Source organism: Cuculus canorus, chromosome 1 (assembly GCF_017976375.1).
Source record: "Cuculus canorus isolate bCucCan1 chromosome 1, bCucCan1.pri, whole genome shotgun sequence".
Taxonomy (NCBI): domain Eukaryota; kingdom Metazoa; phylum Chordata; class Aves; order Cuculiformes; family Cuculidae; genus Cuculus; species Cuculus canorus.
Window position 1 is genome coordinate 168,782,162 of NC_071401.1, and position 24,562 is coordinate 168,806,723.

At 39.5% G+C, this 24,562-nt stretch overlaps 1 protein-coding gene across 6 annotated transcripts in view; it reads right to left on the bottom strand.

Annotated features, from left to right (window-relative positions):
* Positions 1-4,451: 4,451 nt before the first annotated feature.
* Positions 4,452-24,562, bottom strand: part of TMCC3 (transmembrane and coiled-coil domain family 3) — a 144,368-nt gene continuing 124,257 nt past the window's right edge. For 5 of the 6 annotated variants that reach the window (XM_054054693.1, XM_054054722.1, XM_054054707.1 and 2 more), the window contains 3 exons: positions 17,746-18,632; positions 16,102-16,237; positions 4,452-13,348 (listed from right to left, as the gene is read on the bottom strand). In XM_054054693.1, coding sequence (XP_053910668.1) covers positions 13,046-13,348; positions 16,102-16,237; positions 17,746-18,632 — 1,326 coding nt within the window. In that variant the 3' untranslated portion in view covers positions 4,452-13,045. The remainder of the gene's footprint in view (positions 13,349-16,101; positions 16,238-17,745; positions 18,633-24,562) is intronic. The other variant, XM_009559919.2, reaches the window with a different exon arrangement.

Sequence of the window (24,562 nt, forward strand, 5' to 3'; positions counted from 1 at the left end):
GACAACAGGATGGCCTCAAGTTGCAACAGGGGAGGTTCAGATTGGACATTAGGAAAAATTTCTCTACCGCAGGGGTTATCGGGCACTGGCAGAGGCTGCCCAGGGCGGTGGTTGGGTCATCGTCCCTGGGGGTGTTTAAAAGATGGGTAGGTGAAGTGCCCAGGGACATGGTTTAGAATCATAGAATCACCAAGTTGGAAAAGACCTCTGAGATCGTCAAGTCCAACCATACCTACCTGCCACTAAATCACTGTCTGTCGCTAAACTGTTCAGGAAAATATGGAGGCATGATGAATGTAATGATATAGACTACACATAAGGAGGAATTTCTTCACTATGACAGTGATGAGGCACTGGCACAGGTTGCCCGGGGAAGCTGTGGCTGCCCCATCCCTGGAGGTGTTCAAGGCCGGCTTGGATGGGGCCTTGGGCAGCCTGATCTGGTGGGATGTGTCCCTGCCCATGGCAGGGGGGTTAGAACTGGGTGATATTTAAGGTCCTTTCCAACCCAAACTATTCTATGGTTTCTATGATTTGGAGTATTGTGTTGAGTATAATCAGAACCGGTGTTGGGAAAATAATCTTTATGGCAGTTACAAGAATGCTGCTCAGTTATGCATAGCCCCGAATACTGTTCAATTATGCACAGCCTTTTTGATGGCTGGTTTAAAGCCCAGTCCAGCTGAATCAACAGGTTGTGCAAGAAATGTCAGACCTAGAACAGGTATTTGATTTAATGATAACTAATGATTAAAAGGTTAAACTACTTTGAGTATAGGCATACATCTCAAGAAAGAACATAAGCAATTTTTTTATGATTGGTGGAAAACATGAAGCATCACTTCTGAGGGAGAACTGAAATGAGACAGTGGAGATGAATTATCAAGATGGACTGTAAAGAATAATGAACAGTAGAGAACTGAGAGCCCATGGGAAAACACCACAGAAAACCACCAAGAACTTCTTTAAGAAAGAATACACCAAGAGCTCCTTGAAGAAAGAATACCTATTGTATAATGTATATAAATACCTGATGAATTTCTGTGGGCTTTTGCCACTCACTGAGGTGATGGCCCAACTCTGAGTTGTTAATAAAGCAAGCCTAGAGTTACACACAATCTGGTGAAAATCCTTTAAAAATTCTCCCTCCAAATCCTTTAACAATTCCCTCTCCTCCTATCACTTGTTACTTGGGAGAAGAGACCAATGGGTGGGTGGAGGTCTTCGTAGGCTGCAGTGTCGCAGTAACACCCCATCACAGCAGCACCCATCTGCTAATCACGGCATGTTTAAAATGCGTAGATTGCAGCATCTGTATCTAATTCATAGGATCACAGCCTGATTTGATTTGGAAGGGACTGTTATCCAAGAGGGGGCAAGTAGAAAACTTGTCTTCTTCTAGGCTGAATGAATAACAAAGACATTCAGTGTCTTTTTTATCTTCTAGGTTTCTGCTCTGTCTTTGCATCCTATCAAGGCACCCTGACCTCTCTGGGCACCTATAAATAGAGGAAGGCACTGGGCTGTGAGAAAGTAATGAACTCAGTAGTTAATCAGCTCAGGGCTGTGAACCCGTGTCTCCTCAAGGAAAAGGAGTGTTAAATAGGATGAATTTGTGAGGGTCTAGGGCTACTTGGAAAGTTATCATTATCCTAACTAATGATGTGAAAGACCGGAATAAACAATTTTTCAGAACTGTGCAACTTAATGAGTATGTATTAGTTAGGTGTAACAGTTGTATTAACTAGGCGGGATCTTAAGCGTTTGGTTTGTATAAGTAATCCTTTATGTTTTTTATCAGGTGTGCTAGTTTTGTAGAAAATCCTTCCACCTAGCACACCGTGCAGAAGAAAAGCAATGTCTCCTCTCTAAACAAAATACTTTGGGAGTTCTTTTATTGATTTCAGGTGACAGGATCTTAAAGATCATCCAGTTCCAACACTCCTGCCATGGGCAGGGACATCTTCCGCTAGACCTGGTTGATCAAAAGCCCATCCAACCTGGCCCTGAACACCTCCAGGAACAGAGCATCTACACATGATGTTCTCCAACATCTGTTCTTCAAATTCATGCAGTTCTGTGCCAGTCGCTCTGGTTTGACTTCTGAAGAAGGGGGAAGCAACAGAGCCCGTAGCACTGGTGGAACGGGAGGGAGACCATGCCGGCTGCAGTGATTTCCAGTAGCAGATACCTGGGTCTGTCGCTTTTGGGCTGAGGGAAAAAGTGTGTGTCACATTCTGTGTTCAGCGGTACCGAGCAGCTGTGATCAGGTTGGTAAGACCAGCTTGAGCACTCTGGCTTACATGGTCCTGTATGAAGACAATGTATTCCAGATGTTCTTGGCAATGGTTGCTGACAGAAATCAGCTTATAGTAGGAACTGAAATACTGTAAACATGGTCTTCTGGTAAACTTCTTCCATTTCTTGCCAAAATCTCTTTGACTAAAGCGGGAGATCATTCAGACTGGTGTTGACAGTCCAGTAACATGATTAACAATCCTTTAATAAAGATTAAAATCAGCTTTGATTAGTATATTTGAATGATAGATATCATGATGATAGACACATCCTCAAGGAAAAAGAGGAAAAAAAAGCCAAACGTTAAATTTGCCAGTAGTTTTATACAGCTCTGGAGTTGACAATGACAGTAAGCACCCCTAGAGGTGGCTGTAGGCTGCATTAATAGGAAGGTGTCCAAACAATGTTGCAGTCATTTCCATAGCTACAGTGACAGTTTTGTACTTCACTGGAAGGCTGACTAAGCTGACTGAGGTTGCTGTACGGTTTTCCTTTTATGTTGTGCTTGTGGTCAATGCCTTTGCAATATTTGAAGTGAAATATAAAGAGTATTTCATCAGTAACAATGTATACCAACACTGAAATAATTAAAATGACAACTTAAAAGCTTACTTTCCAAAATGAACTAGATTTAACTGTGATGCAAAACAGATTTTGATGAAGAAAAAGAAAAAAAAAAGAAGTAGTTCATCATGGCTTTACAATGCAAAAAGTCTTTTAAATAGTACTATGAAGTTGCATGTTGACTCTTGTTTTCTGTATCAAATGCTCAAAGAAGTGAATGATCCATCCCTGGAGGTGTTCAAGACCAGGTTGGATGAGGCTTTAAGCGACATGGCCTAGTGGAAGGGGGCTTGGAACTGGATGATCTTTGAAGATCCCTTCCAACTCAGACCATTCTATGATCCTATGATTAAATGAAATTTATTCATTTTTAAGTTATATTTTTCATATCAGCTCTACAAATATTAATGTTTACTAAGGTCAAACAGAAGAGAAGTCTTCCTCTCTTGGACAGCCTCATTAGCAGGAAAAGTAGCATGGCCCAGATTCTTTCTGGGCTGGGCTGTTAGTGTCTTTTCACATTGGGATTACACGGCTATAATCTATTGGAAAATAATTAATTTACATGAGAAACATGACTTGAGGAATCTAGGTCACTCAGTGTGAGTTCTGCAGGGGACATAGCAAAAAAGTTACTAAATCTAAAATTATTTAGATAACTAAAAGCAACAGACAGTGTTGGGTATCTCATGCCAGCTAAATTTTTGAATATTGGTGCAATTTTTTTTAATAATTTCCAATGCGGAATCTTGTTCTAAAAGGATGACACAAGATGAAGGAAATCTTGTTGTTTCATATTTGCCTCCATGTTTTTCATGTTGGTTGAGAAAAAGTACTTGTTTACCAAAGGCCCACTAAGTCACATACTTGAAGTTCATCACCAGATAGCATTTTTAAAGTATGGGAGGTAATGACGGTCTTTGTCACGAATGATGTCATCTTTCTCCATGTCTCACAGCAATGTGAGAAACAGTGCTGAAAACCTGTTCCTACTTGTGCTTGCTTTAAAAACAAAGCTGCTGTAGTGACTCAGATGGACTTGACCTAGGAGTCTTGTAGACTGAAAGGAAGAAACAAGATGCATTTCAACAGCAGAAGGAGGAGATGGCTGAAGGAAGGAGGAATAGAAAGCAGGTGCTTGGAGCTTGTGGACAAAGCAGGGAGAGAAGAGGGTCAGTCAAGAAATGAGCCTAGAGAGAAAGAAGGAGAACCAGCTAGAAAATGAAGACTATAAATATTACAAGACAAATGAAAAAAAAAGAGAGAGAGAGAGAGAGAAAAGTAAGTATGAAAAGAAGCAATCCTGTTGAAGAGGGAGTGGAAACAAGTATTGGGATTTGTTTGTTTGATTTCTCTTTGCTTATGTCAGTCTTACTCTTCTAATTAAGACAGTGCCTAAAGGAAGCAGGTATAATACCTTTCTAATATGTTGGATTATTCCAAGAGTGGCAAATTCCCCTTTATGAAAAATCTCCCACAACACAGGCTTTTTGTAGAAATAGAAATTTATGCAGCTACAGATCTCAGTAGTTTATTTTACAAAAAAAAAAAAAAAAAAGTGAAGTCTCTTTAAGGCACGCTGTTTAAATTAGCTGTGGGGCTCAACTAAAATTACAGAGATTTCATTTAGAGATGTCAAGGGTTTTGGTTGACAGTATTAGGCATTATTTATTCTCTTTGCATGTCATCTTGTATTAGTTCTGGGTAGATCAGCATTTCACAGAGCGGCAAGGTTCATCCTCACAGAGAGAAAGCAACATACAAAGATCAGTAAAATACGTAAAGAAGCTCAAAAAAATAACTCAATGTGTTTTGCAGATATGCTCTCTGGGGGAAGATACTGTATAAGTATGGTCAGAAAATGTCTAAATGAGTTTGAAAGGTTATTTAGACCTCCTTGCTTCCTGGGTTGAGCAAGCTGAAAATACTTGCTAGATTAGGTAAATCCTCAAGCTCTTGTAGTCCAGTGGCATATCTTTAGAGAAGGATTTTGCTGTTATGCACACATGCTGCTGGTCATACCTGTAGTTTAATCCGTGCTTAGTTTATGTCACCTTGACCTGAATCCAATCAAGCAGGATAGAGGCCAAGCACGGAATTAGTGTTGAGAGTACAAACTCTGTTCTGCCTCTAAGTCAGCAGAACTTGAAAGCATCCAAATACTTACATCATCTCATAAAACTGCAGCAGAGCTGTCTGTGACTGTGTATAGTGCTATTTGTGGTAGAGAGGTAAAATGGTAGATTGTTGCAGATTGCCTGAGAAAATATTTTTACCGTTACAAAATCAGAAGATTAAATCACTTTTAAGTGCCACAGTGCTATGAAAAGAGATTTCCCCAGTTAAACTCAGAGGGGATTTTACCATTGCACTCAGCAAGGCTGAAATGTAATTTTTAGTACATAGGACATCCGTAGATACAAAACCAGAGGTAGTTTATGAAACAATTACTCAGGCGAACATGTTATTTGGGACTGCTGGTCACACGGGCATTGTGGTCTCTACTTTTCTGGTCAGCATCCACACAGAGTACCTTGTGCTTGTAAATGCTGATCTTCTGCATTCTTCCCCTTTAATAATGTGTCTGTGGCTATGGGGGCAAAAAGGACATTTCCCAGAAAAGTACTAACTTATTAAAATTGTATTCAACAGAAAAATACACAGGGAATTTATTGGGCTGCAAGGAGATTTCACATTTATGTATATTGTTCTCCTGTATTACAAGCTTCAGTCCTGACTGTCCTTTCACTCCCATTAGACTGACTCCTCTCTACTGCAGTAACTAGGAGTTTTTCAAAATTTGCACACACAGGTGGTTACAGCTACACACTCACCAGCCGAAGGGATCATGACTACATCAAATGCAAGCTCAGGTCCTAAAGTTTCTGTCAAAAGTGTGTCGACGCTTCTCTCAACAGCTTAGAACAGGCCAACTTCAAGCTTTTCCTAAGGCAGGGGAGTTCAGTCTCTCTGCTTTACTTCTGTCTGAGTTTAGTAGGCTGCACATCAAAGCTAACATAGCATCAATCTGCTAAGTAACTTCACAAAACTAATGAATTGTCAACTAAGTCCACTGTCTACACATGAATTGAGGAGGATACAGTGTGCAAATTTCTGCTTTCAATTACATCAACTCTGTGTCAGCTTCCACATGAGGCAGAACCAGACGTTTGATTGCTGTACTCTTCCACGGTGGCACAAGTAGAACCATGGTACACATGTATTAAGGAAGCACTTATCACCAAGTTTAAACTGCACTGCTAGCAGTATCTGAACGACCTTGTTCAAAGCAGGGTTTGGTGTTGCAAAACAAGATGCAGTATAGTAGCAGATGAAGTCTTGGGTGTCTTCAGGTGGTTTCCAGCACATTCATACAACTTTGGTTCTCAGAGGCGCCAACATGTTTGGGGCACCAGCATGAAGTATTTTCAGTGTACACTGCTGGCAAGGACTATTTGTCTCATCTAGTGATTCCTAACACTGTACAGTGACCACTACTTGGATATGACATTTCTCTTTCTGTGCTAAGTTAAACAGCATCGTTTTATTTTCTTCTCTACCTTTCTATTTTGGGTGCTAAAACAGCTACGAGGGTGTGTTATGCACTCTTCAAAGCCAGGGTTATGAACAACTGTGAGAAACAATAGTGTGGAGATGCCTTTTTTAATGTCAGGTTTACCGATGTGTTATCAGCGGTTGTTCAGCCTATGACAGCAGCGGGCAGAAGGTATTAGCGGCTGTGGATGAACGTGCTGTTTGTGAATGGAGTTAGCCTTAATATAGACTGAATTCCAGGTAAATTCAGTTCCAGGAAATTCAGCAAGACAAGACCTTGGAAAGTCTGCAGGTGACATGGGAGCCACTGTATGCCATGTCCACAAACAGGACGAAATGGGAAGTACAGTATGATTTCAAAGCAATATGCTGTTACTGCACCGTTTCTCATCTGTTCTTGGTATAAAACTAATATCATACCCAATAGCTGCTGGTGCCAGCTGACAAGACCTCTGTTTTGTGAAAAAAGAAATGCAAATCTTTTGCTTTATGTCAGCTATGTTAACAATTAGGCATGTCCGTATTGCATTTTTGGCACATGTGACCAAGATTTCTGACAATAATGTCAAAATTCAGCTTAGGTTTCCAATTCAGTTTTCAAAAAAAATAATCCAAAGTGAGCCCAACTGCTTGGCACAACAGCATCATGTTTGCATAGCGTGTTCACACAAGCTCTGGCGAAGAGCAACGATGATACCTCATTTAGTGTTTGCAGTTTTCCCACATCAGAGCTGTAAATATAATTCAAATTACTGGTTTGGGTCAAAACTACAGCAGAGCAGAATGCTTAGTTTCATCAGTATTTTAAAGCCAGGGCTTATGCTTAACTGAATAACTTTGCCACTGACAGCTGAATAACTTTGTTACTAACAAAAAAACCTGAGGGGTTTGTGTGATCAGACAATAAGTTTAAGAAACAATGTTCATCATCAAATAAATGTAAATATTTTTATTTTAAAAAATGTTAATGGCACCTTAGAGGCAGTCATGACTACACAACAAAATATACAAAAATTACATTTTCGTAGTTGCATCTTTCCACAGTACTGTACAAAATGAAAATGGTATGAGAAACACTGTAGATCACACACTGAGACAATTAACTTTAGCCAATTAAAACAGACAATTTTTGGTACACCTCAATACTATACTACCCAGATTCCCTAGGTATAAAGGAAAGGTGGCTTTGTGCAAAACTTTCCAACAGCAGTACGACTTAATACACTAAACATATAACAAATCCACCGTACAAGATACCTTGACTAGTCCTCATGCAATCTTTATATACAGCATCATCTCAGTTTGCTTTTCCAGGGAAAATAGGAAATTCCATTAGCTAAAATTAAACTTTTCTTAGTCTTTCACTGCTGTAATGTAAAATTGTCTGATTATTTCTGCTGGATTTTACTCAGCATCAGAAAGACCATTCAAACTTTATCTGAAAACAAGTCTTTTATAATCTCTTGCATTTTAAAGGGGAGCAATATAATTAATTAAAGGCTTCATTCTGGCATGATAGTAAATGAAAAAAAACAAAAAAAAAATTTGCTTGATTAAAAAGGAGAAGAATAAACTTGCCTGATTGCTATTCCTAGATGGCCTTTCAGAAGTGATTAAACTCTGTTATCCAAATTAAAGTGTTTAATTACATTAATCTGTGTTTACCTTCTGTTGTTCCATTGAATCCAGAAGTAAAATGTCTATATCACAGTGGAAAGGGGCTTGGATTTGAAATGGATTTCCATACCACCTAAATGAATCACAGGCTTCTGTGTGTTATTTTTTTCCCCAAATAATTTCTTGTTCATTGATTTTAACTCTAGAAAGCACTACCTGTGAGGATGCAATGGACTCTGTATCAAACATAAGCCTGAACTGGTTCCTCTTTTGAACAGCAGCTTTCAACTTTAAGATCAAATGTCGGTGTGCTTTCTTATATTATTCAGCAGCTAATAATTACATCGTAACCCTTAGGATTACAAAACTGAAGCTTATGCTTATACTGGATTTGTCTAGCTTCAATTTCTAATCAGTGGATTATGTATCTTTCCTACAGCAAACTGCCTTTACCTATTGAATTCCTATTCCCCAGACAAGCAGTCATGATTCGTTCAAAGAAAACCATTGGCTTTTAAGTATGCTTTATGTAGTGCAGGTAGGAGAGATCTATGCGATGACCCTGCAGCAGAGGCACTGCATAACCCAAGCATTTTGATATTAAATAAAAAGCAGTCAGATTTGACAGTGCTTCTCTAAGAATTCAGAACAAGTACACATCACAGGAGAGCAGTAAAATAAGAAGTTGCACAAACACATATAAAATAAAGCAGAAAGGAGAAGGAATTTAAACTGGGTCTCATTCAGTGCTGTCAATGACTAATTGGATGTTCAACAATAATGGTGTTATAGTTGAAGCTAGTGGAGGGATCCATTATACAAGTTTTGAACGCTGAAACGGGAGAAATCAGGAAAATTGTGCTAACCTTCACAAGAAACTAAATCTCCAGGAATGTCTGAGCAGAAAGGACAGGTATGAAGAGCTAACTGAAGGGCTTTTCGCAGTTGGAGACCTACTGTCAAGGAGAAGTGAAATAATTGACTACCGGGCACCACCACGCAGAAAAGACATTGTTTGACAACTTCTTGTTGAGTGGGAGTGTTTCAGAGGCTCATGATGAGTAAGTGTAAGGAGTACATGAAGAATGTCTAATGCATTATAAGAGAACATAAAAGCAAAAACAGTATTCTGACAGAACACAGCTAATTGATTGAGAAGCTGAACGAAGTTCTCATTAAGAGAAGTCTCGCAGCTGTTTGGCATGGCTTAGGCATACCTTCACAGCAAGCAAGGCTCTGACTGCAGACCAGATATGCACACTTGTACAATACTATCCTAAGAAGTGGAAGTGATTCCAATACCAACGTTAGTGGCAAAGGTATCAGCCCTGGCTAGTCCAGCCAAGAGCCTGTTCTTGATCCTGAGTAGAGATACAGCTGGTAGCCTGTCCTACCACATCTCAGTGCTGTTTGTATCTGTTCCCTACAGGCAAAAGCTAGGAAGAACCTTTCTATGTTGAAGCTGCCCATCATTCTGCATAGAGACTGCCTAGAGTGGAGTTTTAGGGGCAGTTATTTCACGGCAGCAAGAAAGAAAAAGGCTCATTTCCCTTTTTATCCCAGCTTTGCAATCACTAGTCATCAGCCCTTTAAGTCTCCAGAGGTGGAGAACCATCTACCTCTTTTGCTAGGTTTTTCTTCCAGCCTAGTGAGCTAACAAGGTATAAATTTTTGTGTGTGCTACATCCTCTAGTGATTTAAATCCAGCAGGAAAAATAACCTGGAGAAGCGGTGTGCCCATCTATCACTTAGGGTTGTTTTAATATACACGAGTAACATTATGCGGCCCTTACAGCTTTTTCTGTCCTCTGCCAGATATAAAGCTAATATGGAAATGCAAGACCCTTCTGTTCCCAATTTGGACCCTGTCAGATTTTATCAAGACAGTGAACAATCTTTCATAAGCCCACTGATTTTATGTTCTACCCTCATTTTGCACTGAGGTAATCTTTCAAGATGGTAACAGGATGCCCTTGGAGCGGAAGCCTTCATGTTCACAGGTTTTACCATACCATCTTCCTTCATTGTAAGAAAAACAACTAACCTTTTTCCTGCTTGACCTTGAGACTGCACAACGTTACACTTTTAATTATATACACTGGAACTGAAAGGATTATATCTTGAAACATGTAACATGCAACATGCAAAGGCGTTTTCCTTACATAAAAATTATTAACAGGTGGTATTTCTTTCTTACACATGGACCCTTCTGGATCCATTTATTAAAGTGCTAGACGGTGTTTTCTCTAGTGGCCAAACCAGAAGGCAGCTGTGCAAACTGAATAGAATAATGGAGATTACAATAAAGATAATGAGAAAACACCATGAAGAGTTACAGCTTTCTGAGGATAAGTAACAGGACTCTTGTCTTGTTTTAGTTTGTAGGGCTTTTTTTGTAATGGATGTATGATCTCGCAGCCTATAGAAATGAGGGGTATAAGAGTCATAAGGCTGATAAGTAAAATGGGTGGCAGAATTTAGGAAAAGACTTCAGAAAGGAAGGGATTCAATAAAAGCACACTCATTGACTAAAGAAATGGAAAATGTGGACTATGAGAAGACATCATATGCCTTTTCAAAAGTGAAGACAGGAACAATTAATACTAAAACAGTGGAAAAGACCAAGATGAGAATACATCAAAAGGGCATAAAAATAAACCAAGAGAAACCCTTTCTTGTGATATAAAGGCCAGGGAAGAGCTAAATTTTTCCTTTTAATCATTTTAACGTTGTGGAATGGACCTCCCTTGAAGATAAAGTTTATGAGCTGTATTGGTGGAAGCAATCTCCTCAGTTTATGAGCTGGCTCTAAGAGGAGGCAAAGGGCAAATGCTTGGAAGGTAGGTATGAAGGCTTGTTGCAATGCACACATACAGTGCCTAAATGGGTTAAGAGATATGAAAGGCACATGCAACAATTAAGACAGAGAAGTTTTATATAAAACACAATACACCTCTTTCTTTCTTCTGGGGATACCAGGAACACAGGGTAAAGGCAAAGAATAAAAAGCCAATATAAAGGAAGAGATGAATGTGTCTATACAATAATTGTTCCTGACTCAGCCAGGGATAAACACATCGGTAAATTTGGGTTTAATAAAGGCATATCCCTCTCGGCAGGACTTCTCCTTTCCACCCTACCTTCCTCTGAAGATAAGGCAGGGCTGGGTTAGGATAACGCGGGTGTGCCTGTTCTGATTCATTTCCAGTGCCTGCAAGCCAGCACAATGCTTCCCACTTTCTCTGTTCAAAGATGTAGCACATTCTTTAATGATTCTTAAAGTGTCTTAATTGAATTTTCTAAATGCTGAGTCATATAATTATTTATGTAGTTAATTCCATCCTCCCTTTAGTCTCTGAAGCCACAAAAAGTAACTGTATTCACTGTTAATCCAATGATGATAAAATGTCAGAGTTCTTTCCCTGCCCCTCCTCCCCCGCTCCCTTTCCTCAGAATAAGGTTTTCTGAGTTTCTACATCAACTATTGCACTTGATTAAAAACAAATACACACATTGATTAATCCCGTTCCCTCCCTCCCCATAAAACCAACATAACAAATACTGCAACTGAAAAGAAAATCTGTCATGACAATTATTTTCAAAGTAAGAAATCCTGAATGACAAATAACTGGAAACTGTCTTTTTTTTTCACTGCCTTTTTTTTTGTTTCATTTAATGGAGAGTAGCAAAGAATTCTGGTTGTGGTGCTTTGTTTTGTTGGTCGTTTTGTTTTTATTAAAGATCTTTTTTTACATCATGGCCGAAAGTCAAGCAGATTTCAAGGAATTTTATTTTTTTAATTTTTAATTTTTTTTTTTCTTAAATGAAGCAAAATAAATTCCAGTAAGAAAACAAACCCAAGCATCTCTCCTAGTAGTGGTACTGTATGCTAATACATTATATTCAGGAATGTTTGTCAAGAGAGTCTGCACAGTGTTTTTGTATTTACAGAAGTTTAACTCCCTGCTCCCCAAGAACCTGTTCCCTCACGCTTCTTCCACATTCCTTAATCTGACACAAGAAAGAAATCCACTGTACCCAGAGAGTCCCACCACCCATCTGCTTTGCATGCAGTTAGAGCACCCCAAAGATTCAGTTCTAACAAAGGCTAACCTAAATATTGCTTTTCTGTGTACCCCTTTCCCCTTGCAGGTTGCAGGGCTTGAAGCAAGTGAGTGCTTTGGTCTGCATGACAACTTACCCACCATTACTTGCTACTTTACTCCTTTACAAAGTGGCCTGGAGATCTTGTAATTCAATCCAGTTCATCTTTGGAAGCCTTGTATCACATTTCCCGAGTGTGATAAGAAACGGTGCCAGGATAGAACAACGACTAACTGTGCTCAACAGTCATCACTGGTCTAATTTACAAACAATAAACTCTCTGTGCAAAGGGTTTCCAGCAGAAGCATCAAGTTTTGCTCGTCCGTAAAACTAGAAACCTCATATACGCATACCCTATCAATTTAGAATCTATATAGTACAGTGTAATAGTTTAGAAGAACTACTAATATGTATGACTGTATAATTTGGCTTATCATTCTAGGTGGATTCAGAGGGAAAATAAACTAATTAGCATATGAGGGCTGATATACATTATGGTGCACCCCCTCCTAATCACACTCTTTGCACTCCAGTCCGGTAAGAAGCACACTTGACAGCTGCCGTTGCTTTGATCCCTCCCAGAGCATCATAACATCTTTTGTGGGTGGAGGTTTGTGAAGTGGAAAAACTCCTTGGATTAAGGCAGAAGAAGGACATAAGTGAGCAGTTCATCACAGACATAGCAAATCAGACACAACCAGATTCAACAGGCAAGTGACTGCCAAGAAGTAGGCATATATGTATTTACACCTTAAAGTCCAAGTGTCTTTGTAGCCTCCTCCATCCAGTTTACACATTTAAACTGCTAAAAAATAATTTGTATACACACGACACTTAAAAAACAGGGAAGGGAGGGGAGAGGGAAAAAAAAAAAGATACCAAGAAAAAGAAGGCCAGACCAGCAGCTTCATCTTGGTATGATCATCCTTTCTATGGCACAAATGATATGATCCCAGTTTTTACAAAATATTGCCAGCAGTGTCACTGCAAAAAAAGTGCAGATGATATGAAAACGGCTCTTCATCATAGGAGCAATGAACTTTGCAATAGTAGAAACGCACACTAAGATGACAGTCATGAAGGCCAGGATAACATTTATACATTTCCCCAGGAGCACTTTGGCATTAACCGTTTCAGACTGCTGTGCTTGCTGTTCTTGCTGATGGAGCTCCAGTTTTGAAACTCGGGTCTGGCATGATTCCAAGGCTTCCTGGAGACAGAAAACAAGAATTAGGGCAGCTGTTCTTTCCATACACCACCTTTCCCGTTTTGACTGCAGAGTCATCCATCAACTAGATCAGAAGTGTAATTTATTACAGACTTCTAAAAATTGAATGAACCACAAAGTCTCTTAAAAATAAATGTGCATCAATATCTGCACATGTGCATCACTGCCTGCTTGGGCATAATCAAGTCTGACAACACTCTCCAAAACGTAGTTTTTATATTTTTCATGCTTGAGAAAAAGGTATCATAAAACTCTAATGTTCATGAGAAATAATGTTTCCTGCATATACTGATTAGATAAAGTACTGGGAAAGCTGTTGCTATGGCAACTTTCACTGTATTAAAACAGCATCAAAGTTACTTTCTTTGCATATGCTATAGAAAATGTTTGGGTAGTACAGGCTTGCTGTGATACTACTTAAATTTACTTTGCAACATCTACCATTTGGTTTGCACCACCTCTCTGGTCTACATTACTTTTTCTCTCAAAGCTAACCATCACACAGTGCTGGGATGGAGTCCTCAGCAAGAGATTGCCTTCTCCCTCCATCAGTGTGAAGGCTTCTTAATCCATACTCCAAGTGAACAGCATGCAGTGGAGACAGTAGAGAAATCTGTGGTGATGCTTTCATGGGATTCTCTGTATCACATAAAATATTCCACTTCACATTTTGTTTTAAAAAAAGCAGGACTCACTCTTCTGCTTGAGGGTGAACTAAAAATAGTCTTTGAGTAAAATGGTTCCTAAACCACTAAGCCCAGTCTTAGGCCCTCTCAAAGTGAAACAGGGAAAAAATTTCCAGCTGTTTCACACTTCTTTGCCAAAATGCCTCTTTTAGCTGAAGCTGGGAGTTGGGCATCAGTATGTAACACAATGCAAGGCTATAATTTAACGAGATTGATCAATTCGACATAACCTTTTACCATTGTGTAAAGGGGGAAAATTATGCTCCAGCATCCCTTCTTCTTTCCCCAAACCCAAACTCGAAATCTTTTCTTTGCACTGGCAGAGATGTTCACCTGATAACATAGTAAAAAGAAGCGAAACCACTGCACACATTTACTAGCTTTCTTTGGCTGGGTCAGTTCTCTGTTTCCTTGGCAAACTGGACCAGCTTCCCATGGGACCAGCCAGGCACCAAAGTCAGTGCAAAGCACGTGGCACAGCACCTTACAAAACACTGCTTCTTTCACTGTTCTATGGATTAGTAATAAATAATAGCGATAGCAATATAATAATAGTAATAATATAGAAGACAGTTATTAATGGGTGGCACAAAGTCCCTTAGGGTCCATGCTTGCTCTTCACTACACACTGAATAACTTTCCTGGTCCACTCTGACCATAAGTTATTCTCAAATCATCTTGTGCTGCTTTACAGAAAGTTCAGCTGTAAAAGTGTGATACCTGCTGTTTCCTGCATTGAGAGGCTGAGTAAGTGTTTTAAGAATGATTTGCCCATCCCTTAGGCACATAGTGCTTGGAAGTTCCCTTGTTACTTAAAATATCCACAACTTAAATACTTATACCCTATTGTATTTGCCAAATCCCCAAAGAAACATGTTTAAACAGGTCCAACTGTACAGAGATAAAAGAAACAAGGTTGTTTCAACGTAGCACTTCAATTAGTTTTAGTCTCTGACACCCCTCCAGGGTTTTGCTAATGAGCTAGTGAACACTTCACAGCTCTTTTGCTGGAGAGCTTGGGTCTGGTTCAATTTGACATCTTCAAGAAGCCTTCACAGAAAGGAGTCCTGCACAAGAGACCTCACTTCTTGACAGTGGATTCATTACCACCCCTTTCCCACTCTGTTCCTGGGGCGGGGGGGTTGTTCCTGACGCTCATACCAGTCAGGAAACGGTGATCTTTCCACTGCCTGCACACTCTACTTTTAGAAATGTGAGCACAGCAGCCTACAGGACAGGGCTGGTTTGTTGTTTTGGCTTGAGCTTTTTTTTTTTTTTTTCACCATCTAAACCAACATGAAGGGCAGTCTTTGAGCATTCCTAAGTTGTTAGTGAATTTAAAACCAAGGTAAGGCAAAATAATGTTTTCATCATTTTTCACTGCTTGCTCAGACTTTGAAGCATTAGATAAATGCTTATATTGTATATAAACACTCAAGCATGTTACTACATGCCGTCAGGTCAAATTTGTAAAAGTTATTACTGGCTTTGATTGAAGTCAGACATGACTACAACTGATCATTGAGGTAAACATATCCTACAGCTTTGATTATAGGAGCCACTGTGACCATGGCTTAAAACTCTTAAATTCTAACTGGCAAATCTACAAGTCTATTTATCGATTCTCTTTCTTACTTTTTATGTTAAACTCAATTTCTAATAATCTTGCCAGTGATATGACTACACATTGTCAAAAGACTGAGCAAGAAGTTTCTGTCAGGACATCATCAAAAGTGGCATTTTACACAATACAAGGAACTCAATTCCTCCCTCTTCTAGTGGAAGAAATTAAAACAGGCCATTCTTCATCCACAAGTCTGCCTAGGCTATATCATCAATTCCAGCAGATTCAAGTCTGAACCTGTTGTAACAAATGGAGACTGTCACTGATTTAAATGTGCTGGGTTTTCATCTTAAAACAGATAAAATGTGGGCTTAAATCTTTCCCCAGATGCCTTATATACAAAGATGTAGAAAGAAGTGAGTGTTTTACAGTATGAGATTTCTACAAAATGTTCAAATTTTATCATGAAGAAAAAAACCAAATACCTGAACATCTCGTGATCGCTCATATGCCTGATAGGCCACTTTCTCCTCTATGCTGGCTAGCTCTTGTTTCAAGTTTGCTGTCTCATGTTGATGAAGATCAGTGAGGTCATTTAATTGGTCTTCCAGTCTTTCATATCTTATCAGGAAAAAAGGGTCTAAATTTAGTGCCTTCTATTGAAGTAATGCTAAATCACGAAAACAATTATACATTTTAAAAGGTAACTTCTCAATATACTATGGATTCATCTGACTGGCATTACAGAGCACACAGAGGAATCAGTGAAAACTTTGGAAACTCTCCATAAGCATTTATTCAGCAAACTGAAAGCCTTTTTTGAGAGTTCCTTGCTGGCAGCGGGTGTTTAAAAGCAAATATTTGAACATCATTGGCAAATTATATGAACTATAAACAGTGGTTAAGGATATCCATCTCACATTTTTCCATTTCTCACTTTTCATTTAGACAAGAAGATATGGTCTCATAAGTAAGCCTAAGCCAGTAAACAGCTCACTAGTGGAAGAAAAAATATGTTCCCTGGATCCCGTTTCAAACACAACTGCAAGGTCCTGCCATTCACATACAGCCTGTTCTGGCATGTCTCTGCATGGTAAACCATTCCAACAAAACCATCAGAAAACTAAAATTTTTTTTGGCAAGTTTGTAACTTGGTTTAAAACACACACAGGCAAACACTGCACAGTTGGCACAAAAATGATGGAGGCAATATTGTCCAGCTGTGGAAATGCTGGCAGGAGGCTGGAGATCTTAATGGCAGTGAGATGTCAGAAAAGGCTGCTCTGCCTTCTCCTGAAACCAAGTCCTGAGTGTAGTCGGCCATCTGCTCTGTTCTTTCCTCACCCACGTTACCGCCCGAGACCCACCCAGCCTCCCCTTGTATTTCAAGAAGCATAAACAAGGGAAACACTGAAATTCATACTGAGTTTTTTTCCCTATGAGCATAGAAGAGACTTCAAAAATCAACACTTACTTTAATCAGCGATGTGACAAATGGCTTAAAGGTACAGCAGGTGCAAGCCCTTTGTAGAGCATATCTCACTTCCCACAGTGGATGATAAAGGAATTAATTGCCAAGCAACAAAAGCAAGAGGAAACATGCTACAGCACTTCAAATTACATCTCACAGCTGGGTTTTACACTAGGGTGCAAAGAGACATTGCTTACACAAGACAGCAATGTATCAGAAATATTTGGACAAGGTACTCAGTATTAAAGGGTGTATTTATCAGCTGTAAGTCAGCTCTGCTACACCGTAGACTGGTTAGCATTTTCAAGTAGCAATAGATCAGAACTCTTACAACAGTTACAAAACAATTGGCATCACCTATATGTAGTATTCAATTGTACAATATGCCAGTAAAATGTCAGATAAGGGAGTTTTCTGACAAGCCTTCGACAAAGGGCAAAGAACTCCCACATCATTTGACAGGAAATATTAATGTTCTGTGTGTATTTTCAGTTATTGGAAGGAGCAAAACATTTTGGTATCAGATATTGATTTGAATTATTTTTTTCCTCTTGCTTCTGAAATATTATACACACAAGCACACACCCACATTTACACTTCCCAAAGAACTTCTATACCTATTCAATAGTCATTTCAAGAAAACACTTAAAAAAAATACCTATATCTTTCTTCTTGTAACATTTGAGAAATAAAGCCATAGTCTCTTTTAAATTGTGCTTTTAAATTCTCAATATCGTCAGCTAATTGGGACTGTGTTTCCTTGATTTCCCTTAGTTCCTCCAAAATCACGGAAAGCTTTCCTTGGCTGTCCAGGGTACTTGCCACAGTAGGACCAAAGGAAGTGTTGCCATTGCTATCTGCTGAGCCAGAGGTCCCACTTGAGCATTCATCATCACTGACATATTTTGGTTTGGCAACAATGGTGGCACTGCCCCCGTATGTTCTAGAGCTCGTTTCTGGCCGAAATTCATCCAAGGTATTTTTGAGATGAGCAATGTTGTCTGCACTACCAAATTTGTTTCGGATGAGGTTTGCAAACTCTCTAGACTTGCTGAAAACAAAGACAGGTGGTGTCAAGGATACCCCCGGAACACCCGACTTGCTGCTCTCTGTTCCATGCCCAGAAGCGCGAGACTTTCCATGCTGAATGTCTTTTGAAGTATCTTTTGTACTTTTGGAAGATCCATTTTGTTCAATATCCTTGAGCTTTTTGTGATACTGTTCCAATTTCTTCTGCAGTTGGGCAATGGAGTGGGCAGATTTCTGGTTCTTTTTCTCAAAGACTTGTTTAATGCGCCCAGCCTGTTGCTTGTCCGCACTGTTCACCAGTTTCAAATACTCAGCCACGTTTCCATCACGAGCTGTCTGTTCAACTTTGATTTGTTCTGTAACTTTGAGGATTTTCTGTTTCAAGCTGTCTGCACTGAGTTTGACTTTGTGAAAGTCTAGGACCCCATCTGGTACATCAAAGTTCAGGTTTGTGTCAGAGCCTCCACGGCGAATGTTAAGCGGTAAACTCAGGGTATTCATGTCATGTCTTTCCACCTGAGGAGAGAGAAAAGAAATACATGGAATTTGAATTTTACTTTTAAAACTCAACTTATAGTTTCATTTTCTGCATGTAATAACAAGTACACAGTATGAAGTAGTTTACAGTAGCAAAATATGTTTCCTTATATTAACTCAATGCCATGGCAGAGGCATGAGACAAGAATGACCTAGCCAGAACATCTTCATCTCTGCTAGCATCTCGTGCTAGCCTCTGTGACAAAAAGATACAGTTCATTAAAGCTGCCACAACATCGTATCTATAGAGACTGCTTAACAAATGCTCTAGCCATGATAGGTTTTCAGACCTTTAAGACCAGAGGGAGCTAATACAATTGCTCAGTCAATACCACTGCAGGGACAATACAGAAGCTGTGTTAAAGTCTCTTTTAAAAGATGCATTCGTGAAATGCTTTAACCACTGTTTGCTTCAAAATGCTGACATCATACATTAAAAGTTCAATTTCCAACTACCACAGTTATTATTGTCTATAATACTGAAGATTTTGCAGCAAGACCTATGGACACATACAAGTCCAGTGTTTACCATTCAACCTTTTCCTTGATTAAAAACATAAACAAACCATCAAGCATTGTTGTAAGGCTTGTTTTCTCATCTTTGTACAGCTTTGGTGGCCCTCCTGGAAATTCTCTCCAGTATTCATGTATTCTCTTTAAAATACAGGTTCAAGAACCAGACATGGTGTCCTACTGTTAAAGATATGCATCATGCACAGATTGATCAGGAAAACTACTCTCGTTTTGTGTCTATCAGTTTCCAGTGAGCTACCAACACAGAATGGGGAATACAGCCATAAAATTGGAAGAATATTTGACTATTTCAGAGACAAGATGATCCCTACTCCTACTTTATATTCTTATCCTTATATTAATGAGGATTATAGTATTTTTTTTTTCTTTTGCTACTGTACTGCTCAGAGTGTAAACCAGGTAACAAAGATTCACTTTCACCAGCCTCTAAGAAAAATGAACATTTGAAAAATGCAAACTAAAGAATTCTGGAGTTGACGTTTTCTTCTGGAAAATAATGGTTAATGTTGGCCTTTAAGACTTGGACTCTATTCCAAGGATTAAACCAGCGCTGTGGCCTAACACCTCTGCACTTTTAACACTTTATTAAAAACAATTGATATTGAGCCATATAGAACCAGAACAGTTTGGGTTGGAAGGCAACTTAAATATCATCCAGTTCCAATGCCCCTGCCATGGACAGGGACACCTTCCACCAGATAACATTGCTCATCAAGATAACAAAGCCACATCAAGCCTGGCCTCGAACACCTGCAGGGATGAGGCAGCCCCAAACTTCTCTGGGCAACCTGTGCCAGTGCCTCACCATGCTCACAGTAAAAAATTTCTTCCTAAGATCTAATCTAAATTTACCCTCTTTCTGCTAAAAACTCTTACACCTCATCCTATCACTACACTCCCTGATAAAGAGCCACACTCCAGCTTTCCTGTAGCCCCCATTAAATACTGGAAGGCTGCTAAAAAGTCTCCCCAAAGCCTTCTCTTCTCTAGGCTAAAGAGCCCCTGCTCTCTCAGTCCGTCCTCATATGGGAGGTGTTCCAGCCTTCTGATCATCTTAGCGGCCCTCCTCTGGACTTCAGGTCCATATCTTTCCTGTGGTAAGGACTCCAGAACTGAACATCACTCCAGGTGAGGTCTCACAAGAGCAGAGTAGAAGGGGGAAAGCAGAGTAAGATGCTAAATTTTTACAAAGGGGTGCGAGTAATTTTTATAAATATATAAAAATCATGTATGATTTCCTACCACTAGTCATATGTGCATCACAGAAGATCCATTTTATTGATCCAATTTCATTTTAGCATTTGCACACAACATGCATGGATGGCATTCTATATTCAGGGTGACATGCAATTTAAAAAGTGACAAAAATCACAAGCGTCAAAATTAACTTCCATTTTTATTACTTTTTTTAATTAAACAAGTATTAAAAATATAACTAATAGGAAAAAAAAATACCTTTTACAGGTTACTTTTTTAAGTGATAACATCCATAATACTGTTGTGGTAGCTAAAATATGCTTTTAATATAAGTAAACATAGTTTTATATGGGCCAGTTATATCTTTCCAAAGGCTCATACAGCAAGGAAAATCAATGAAGGCAGATAGCTGAAAACCTTAGATACTAGATTCATACCCCATATTGCAACCAACTGTTTCTTTAAATGGATTTACTTGTTCTGGACAAATTCAGTAAAGAAAAAGCTCAGTATAAAACAACAGTTTCCTGAAACAACGTAAGACATTTTGAATAAGCATTGGCACAAAATTACACTGAAATAAATCACCGAACTGCATATACACACAAGATAGATCCACCGCTGATGTCACTCAGGACAAGCTGTACATTCTTCCAAGAATGGGTGGGTCTCTCTCTAACCTTTACACAGCATTAAGTGTTTACTTCCTTAGTACAAAATAGTCTAAAAATCTATTGTAAGAATTGGATACAAGCCCAAGCTAGATCCCTTCTCTCTCATGTCCTCTCTCTCACTGGAGTCTCTAGCGGTCAGCAAGTCTATCATCGTCATGCAACCTCTGCCTTGCTTGAACTCAAGGTCACAACATCAACAGAGATAAAAAGAACAATAGCATCAAGGGAATACATCTATTGAAAGCTGCATTGCTTCTGGAGTTGAGGAAATCAATTAGCATGTGGCAAATTTACTTCTGAATTGTGTAAAACCAGTTTTAGGGTCAGCTGAAATTCAGTGAAGTTTAGAAAAAAAATGTGTCTAATTTCCCAAAACACTACTAGGAGTATTTTTTTTTGCTTACTGGATTGAGAGCTCACCAAGGGCACAGAACAGTCATATCCAAGACATTCCTCTTTCTGATTGCATTGGCCAAAATGGCAGTTGTCCTGTTGTCATCATGATGCAACGTCAGGTCAAGCAACAGAGGATATTGAAATCTTCTCTTGATGTAATACACCTTTTTGTGGTCAGGGTGGGATTTTGGGGGTCCTGTGGGGTTGTTTTGGTTGTGGGATTTTTGTGTGGGCTTGCAGAGAATATAGTTTGTTTTGGAGATTTGTTTTTATTATTTGTGGGGTTTTTTTTTGGTTGTTGTTTTAGTTTGGTTTCATTTGGTTTACATCAGAAGCAAGCACAGACTAGAGGATTTGGCTACCTCTAGACAAGTGGCCTATCATCTGCCTTCTATCTTGATGAGGAAAGAGCCATTTGTATTTGATTTATAGCTCAACACTACTGTTACTCCAAGACACCAGAGGTCCAACTCCAAATCCCATCCTAAATCTTCCTTGCTACAACCGTGTCACCTTGATATGAGAAGAATTACCCTCTGTGCACCTTACTGAAGCACTGCGAACATAGCGTGTACTTCCAGCTGTACTGAATGCCCAGTTCTTTATACTAAGCAGAAGACTGTCAGCAGGAGTCTGGGATGCTACTTCATCCCCACAGAGACTGTCCTGCAATGTGGGCTGAAATGCACACATGCACGCACGCACGCACACACACACACACACAAACAGACAGACAGAGATGCAGCCCCAATAGCCAAAGCAATCTGTCTTGGACCACCAGTAGTTTTGGAAGTGAGGAGCACTTAAAGAAAAAAGAATGGAATTATTATACATCTCTCGTATCATGATAACAATTAATAGGGAGCTGGGGAGTAGCAGCAGATGAAAGGAAGCAGTCCTGAGACAAATGGTAACATAAGAAAGGCAATGCACCAGCACAGAATCTGAGGAAATACCAAAAGCACGTCCAGGATCTAGCTTGTAAGAAAAACAGGGGAAAAACAATTTGCACATGGTTACTGGGATAGCTATCACTGATGTTAGCTTGAAAGAAGAAATCAGGGGCTTGGAAGGACCATTGCATTTTATGGAGCAGTTCACATGTGCTTTGCTACAACCCAGTTGTGAATCAATTGTAATGTTTGTGCTGCTCAAAGACTAGCTTTTAAGAACAGCGATTTAGGAGTGCAGCAGTTCAGGCTCTTTGCCTGCATCAGAGCGAGACACCACAGATGAATAGACAGATACCTCTCAGAGGTAAAGCAGCTTCATTCTGCCCCTACCTTCCTTATTCTAAGGAGCCAAGCAGCTCCCTGGCTGTATGGCCAGGCTGTTCGTGCAGCCCATCCCAAGCCAAAGTCCAGAGGGACAGGAGACTAACTGGTGCAGTGAACAGAAGCACATTGCTAGGAACCCTTCATTACACATGAATTGACAGATATATTTTCCATCTGAAATAGTAACTGGAAGGCTGGGTAAACGGCAACCTGCCATTCACAAAGCATTCAGAGCACAATAATGCTTTGAAAACCCAATCACAGAAGCAAGGACAGGGATTTTATTGGCATCATAATGATCCACATGTAAACTGTCTTTGCGAAGGCAACCCAAAGCTTAGATTTGCAAGCCACACTAACAACAAGCCCAGAGCACAAAAGGACCCATGTGGCCAAATACTGATGGAAAGGGGTTCCATATGGACAGGAACTGCTGAATGGGCGAGATCATCATGCTTAACAGCCTGCGTAGACTGGCCATCATATCCTCTGGTTGCTAAATATAAAGCAGACGCAAAAGGTTATTTCTGCCTCAAAGATGCCAAGTGGGATCCATTTAGGAGAAAGAAATCCATAATGAATAGAGCACAGCAAGCATGCAGTCCATGCTAGTGCAGCACACTCTCAAGTGCACAGCTCATGGGAACTCAGATGAACCACTTCCTCTGTGCCATTGACTGTGTCAATAGCTCTCCAGTAAGTAAGAGCTCAGCCACCTATGTTTAGATGTCAAACTGAATTCTACCATTTATTTTGTAGATTTCTTTAACACTCTTAAGAAGTGGCTGAAAAAAAGCATAGGGAAAAAAGCATTTACAAGAGTTACTGACTGCATGTATGCAACAGGCTTCAGCAAGTGCAAGTGTTTGGGCTGTCTCACTAACAGAAGAGAACCACAAAGATACAAAGTGATCTACTTCTACAAACAGGCTCATTTTAAAGGTGACTGAGTTTTTTTGGTTGGTTTTTTTTTTTTCTTTCCTTTAACAGCCTCATTACCATCAGCAGTCATAGCTGTGCAAAGTAAACAAAAGCTTATGATGACAATCTAGGTCTATTTTGTAAGACTTTTAGAGGGGTACCTGAATTGTGCTTAGGAAAAGAATCCCTTAAGAAACATCAAAGATAGGATTAAGGCAGCTTGAAAGTTTATAGGGTTTAGCAACTGTAATGAAAATAATCAGGAGAATTATCTTCTTTCCAAGAAGTATACATATAACAGAGGGACAAGGGCTCCAGGGGGTAAAACAGCACAGAGAGGAGGTTTTGCTACTTTTTCTGCATATTCCGAAGCAGAAATGTGTTTGGGGAGAGAGATTTATAATCTCTTTCAAATTCAGCACTCCTAAAATCCACAGAAGAGTCTTTCATGAGAGGCTTAAAACAAAGCCTTTTATAATGATTAAGCGCTATATTCTATAAAAACAGCCCCCCCCAAATGGCTCTACAGTTTGCTACAGCAAAACACCTTCTACTTATGTTTTATTTAAAGAACTACTTCATAGTAATATCTAGAAGTATCTACACTCAGAACATCACATTAATAATCATGCAGAGGGCTAAAAATGTAGAAATGGAGAGAGACAGAAACCCCTGCTTCTACTTTTTACCATGAAAGTTAGAGACCCAGGGTAAGCAATTTGTCTGAGACAACCTGGCAAACGCTGATGGAGTCAAATAACACAGAAAGTGGTTCTTTTACCATCACCAGTTTCTCTGTCACCTATCAAAAAGACAAACATTAAAGCTGTAAGGCATATCACTAGCACACGTTAGGGGTTTATTCCAGGTGGTAGTCAAAAAGAATCCCAGATACCCTTTGGCAGGTATC